At 44.6% G+C, this 4821-nt stretch overlaps 1 protein-coding gene across 3 annotated transcripts in view; it reads left to right on the top strand.

The window, feature by feature from the left end:
• The window catches only part of Carmil1 (capping protein regulator and myosin 1 linker 1), a 295091-nt gene that overhangs the window by 226003 nt on the left and 64267 nt on the right, over positions 1 to 4821 (top strand). For all 3 annotated transcript variants that reach the window (XM_029563000.1, XM_008831899.3, XM_008831900.3), the window contains one exon: positions 785 to 916. In XM_029563000.1, the coding sequence (XP_029418860.1) occupies positions 785 to 916 (132 nt within the window). The remainder of the gene's footprint in view (positions 1 to 784; positions 917 to 4821) is intronic.

Below are 4821 nucleotides of genomic sequence, written 5' to 3'. Positions count from 1 at the left end.
GATGAGGGCTTACTCACAGGACTGTGGATGAGGGCTTACTCACAGGACTGTGGATGAGGGCTTACTCACAGGAGTGTGGGTGAGGGCTTACGCACAGGAACAGCTCAAAAGCAGCCCCTGTCACTGCCTTTGCTGTGTCGTCTGGGTTTATCTTTATGATGAACCAGGGTAAAGTACTTTTATGATAAAGTACTAGGGTGCTTTCCTGAGCCCTGCACGGTGGCAGATCACTGAACCTGAGGTGGGAGCGCTGGGGACTCCTTGACTTTATAATCAGTTGGCCAGAAGTACAAGTGATGAAGCAGGACTTGTGATTGGCCCCCAGTATGAGACCAAGCCCTTCCCTTTTAGTGCCTGACACTCCCAGTGTCAGAACCAAGTGGAATTATGGGATATCCAGTTGGTGTCTAAAGAGAATTGGCAAATTACCTGCACCGTAGGTGGCAAAATTGTGAGTCAGAATAGCTCAGTCATCAGACCCCAGACAAGGATGGGAAGGTATGAGAGAGCATTGAATGGCTCCCGTGGCCTCACAGCTGCTGAGCGGCAGAAGTGGTAGCGCCCAGTCTCCTGGTTCCCCCATGGTGTTGGTAAGCATTGCTCTGGCTCATCGAGCATGAATGAATGCATGTAAAGAGTCTGGCTTCCACTTATCATCCATGCCTTTGGCCGAGCACAGATAATCTCCATGTTTCCCCACCTTCCCATCATTCCACAGTGGTCTTGATGCTTGTTGAATTAATTTTTCAATTATGGAAAGGTTGCTTTTAATTTTTTCTTACAGTTGTTACCAAATCTATACCACGTGGGCGGTGCATCCTGGGCAGGAGCCAGCGGCCTGTCGTCCAGTCCCATTCAGGAGACCCTAGAATCGATGGCAGGAGAAGTCACGAGAGTTGTTGATGAACAACTAAAGGTCTGTAGATTTTGTTATTTTGGAAATGAATTTGTAATGGCTTAACTACATATGATAGTGTCTTAGGCTATAGCTACCTGTGTTTATATGTGGTGTGTGTGTGTGTGTGTGTGTGTGTGTGTGTACGTACAAGCATGTACATATACTTATGGGCTAGACACACAGCGTGTACAAGTTACATGCTAGACACACAGCATGTACAAGTTACATGCTATGTCCATGTTATCTTTGTATGGTTTGGAACACTTTCTCACATAACAAGTCTTGCTTTTGATGGTGAGTCTCTAAATGCCCTCAGTATGTTAGGTTGCTACTGAAAAGGAAATGGTTGATTTCTACATAGATGACACAGAAGTCAGCTTTGGAACCAAATGTCATCTACTGTTACATGTGATTTAGAGAATGGGCACGGTGGTAGGGGCTGTGTGTGAATGCCTCGATGCCTACTTACTTGGAGAGCTGAGCACGGGTCAGGCAGCTGCCCTTGACGGGACCTAGGTGTGAATGACCACATGTATTTAGATGGAGCTCCAGGCATGCAAAAAAGCGCAGAGGTCTGCTGTTGGCTTACTGTCTGGAGAAAAAGGCCAAAAAGTTTTCCTAGATTTTAGAGGGCCTGGGTAACCCAGAGCGGCTTTCTCTAGAGGGAATCCCAAAGCTCAGCTATGTGAAGACATCTTGCTTGTGGTCTGCCTTTCCAGGGTGCCACAGCCACCTTGTCTATGTCTGTGAGGACTTGGTCTGCTTTCTTCTGAGAAGGCTCAGATAGTTCGGACTTCGTGTGCAAAGGAACTTTGCTAATTATTCTCAGAATAATATTTGCTAATTAGTCTCAGAAATTGAAGTTAATGAGGCAGAAAATGTTGTGGATTCTTAGATCGTTAGGTCCGTCTTCCATACACACAGCAGAGAGATGCTTGCACGTTGGTTTAATTTTGTTAACCGTGATTTCTGCTGCCTTGTTGAATGCCTCTGGCGTCCTCCAGGGACTGTCTCCTTATCTGCTGATTCCAGAACCTGTTTCTGTATTTTCCCTGTTCCTTACTGACTCTTTCCCATGAGGACTCACCCGCTATTAGAGGATTTTAAGTTGCTTCTTAATTTTCTCTTAACTGCAATGTTTAGTTTTTGACTCTTTCTGTCATCTGAAGACCACTCACTTCCTTTCTCTGTCCTTCTACTGACCTGGCAAATGGGTGGCCTTTTGTTTGAGAAAAGAATCCACATTTTTGTATTTATAACAATTTTGTAAGTCTTTGGCTTCCTTAAAATTATGTAAGAAAAGGGGCTGGAGAGAGACGGCTCAGCGGTTAAGAGCACTGGCTGCTCTTGCAGAGGACCTGGGTTCAGTTCCAGGCATCCAACGCCCTCTTCTGACTTTGTGGGCATTGCACAATATGGGTGTGCTTACATGCAGGCAATATACTCATACATAAAATAAAAATAAAATATAAAAAAATTATGTAAGAAATGCATTTTAATATAAATAATTAAACCATAGAATCATTCCTTATTTCATTGTTAGTAGCAAATTTTCATAGATAAAAGGAGCCCTGGGGTTGGAGAGATGCTCAGTGGTTAAGAGCACTGGCTGCTCTTGCAGAGGACCTGGGTTTGATTCCCAGCACCCACATCGTGGCTAACAACCATCCATAACTCCAGTTCCAGGGGATCTGATGCCCTCTGCTGACCTCCGAGGGTGCACGACATGGGTGCCCCTACCTACATGCAGGCAGTACACTCATACATATAAAATAAAAATAATAAATAAAATATCTTAAAAAAAGAGTCCCTTTTCCTATTTCTCAAACTTTCTAAAATAAGCATGCTATCCTAGCAAGAGTTAATGTGGATGGACTCCTTTGTAGACAGTGGTAATTGTTATTTTATTGTAGTGATTGGAAAACAAGGAGCAAGACTGGCTTTTAATTTTGTGTATCCTGGCTGCTCCAGGGCGGCTGCTGCCTAACCTTGTTGACCAAGCTTCCTTGCTCAGGCTAGCCCAGGTCACTGGTAACCATGGTGATAATTTCTGGCATTAGTGTTTGATTAGCATCATTGTGGCATTGTGGCTAGCGATGGTCATTTTAAATACTGAATGAGAAAAGTTCAACTGACTCTTCGGAACATCTTTTAAAACTATTATTTCAGAAAGCAAAAGAAAGAGGACAGATAGGCTAACCTCGGCATACTGCCTGGAGGCGAGGGAGGGGCTGGAGAAGCTCCTTCTTTGATCAGCTATGTGTTCTCTGGGCTGGCCTGTGTCAGGTGTTTGAAATGACACCTCCTCCTGTCCTTCCTCTTTGGATCCTAACATTCCTTGAACAATAATAGACAAGCAGGATTTTAATATTTTAACAGAAGAGGACTGATCCCTCCCCACCGCCTTCTTACATTTTAGCATGTTTGTTTTGGCCTGGGGAGTTCTTGCTTTGACTCAGCATTTAAATGGTTAAAATGCTTCACTTGTAAACTTCAGATTTACTTAGTCTAGGAGGCCTGGTGGGCTTAGCTGGCGTTCTGCCAATTGTGAACTCAGTTTGGTCAGAACAGTCCTTTGATCTCCTTTGCTGTACTTTGGGTTTTGCTGTTGCTGTTTTCTGGGGCTGGGATTGAACCCAGGACCTTGCACCTGCTAGGCAGGCGTTCTACTATTAAGCTACATCCGTAGCCCCTCATTGTGTGTCTCCAAGGCAGAAGGACAAAGGGTTTCGAAACACTCCAGTATGAATCTTACATTTGCTCAGTGCCAAAGACACACAGATGGCTGCCAGCTTATCTTTCCAGAAGGAAAAGAGAACGAGGGAGGGAGACGTAGGAAGAAAAGGCCACTGAGAATCTGGGATCCTTAACAGACAAGACCAGTCCAGGAAGCCCAGCAAACCCCAAGCAGGGCAGTCAGAAAAAGTGCAGCAATGAAGATCAGGCCCAGGGTGAGAGGAGGGCTTTCACAGTTCCTGAGACACACCATGTGAGTCCTGGTCACTCAGTGGTTCATGAAAGTCAGGAGACAGTGTAATGATATCTTTAAACTTCTAAGCAAATGTAAGGTGTCAGGAGAGAGTTATACATGCTCATGGACCCCTGCTTCAGGAGGAGGAGCAAATGAAGACATTTTCATCAAAAGAAAAACTAAGATAGTGGGTCTGGAGGGGCGACTCGGTGGTTAGGAGCGAGTATTGTTCTTGTAGAACACCAGTGTCTGGTTCCCAGCACCCATGTTGTGTAGCTCACAGGCGCCTGTAAGTCCAGCTCCAGAGGATCTGATGCCTTCTTTTGGCCTCCATGGATACTCCATACACATGGCCACAAACACACACAGATACACAAACACACACACAGACACACAAACACACACACACACACACACACACAATTAACAATAGAATCTTTGGGGCTAGAAAGAGGGCTCAGTGGTTAAGAGCACTGGCTGCTTTTGCAGAGGACCTGGGTTTGATTCCCAGCACCACATGGTGGCTAACAAGCATCCTTAACTCCAATTCCAGGGGATGCGATGCTCTTTCTGACCTCCTCAGGCATTGCGTGACATGGGTGCACTTACATACATGCAGACAATACATTCATACACACAAAATAAATTAAAAATAATAAAAATAAAGAGAAAACTATAGAATCTTTTTAAAACACTGAGATAGATTTTTTTGTCACTAGATCACACTAAAAACAACATTAAAAGGATATACTTTGAGACAGAGTTATCAAAGTTATAAAAGTTAGATTGAACATTCTGATAGAAGAACTAGAGAAAGTGTATGTCAGTCCGCAGACACCCTGACTTTCTGAAGCAGTGCGGGTGCCCAGCGTGGCATGGAGTGAGAAAAACCAAGTAAAGTTTCTGGGTGGGGTGGGGGTCAGTCAGAAGAGAGCAAAGCTGAAGCTTTCAA

The sequence above is a fragment of the Nannospalax galili genome, unplaced genomic scaffold (genome assembly GCF_000622305.1).
Source record: "Nannospalax galili isolate Female #2095 unplaced genomic scaffold, S.galili_v1.0 scaffold456, whole genome shotgun sequence".
NCBI lineage: Eukaryota > Metazoa > Chordata > Mammalia > Rodentia > Spalacidae > Nannospalax > Nannospalax galili.
The sequence above is the reverse complement of the archived record's forward strand: the minus strand, read 5'-3'. Positions and strand labels throughout refer to the sequence as shown.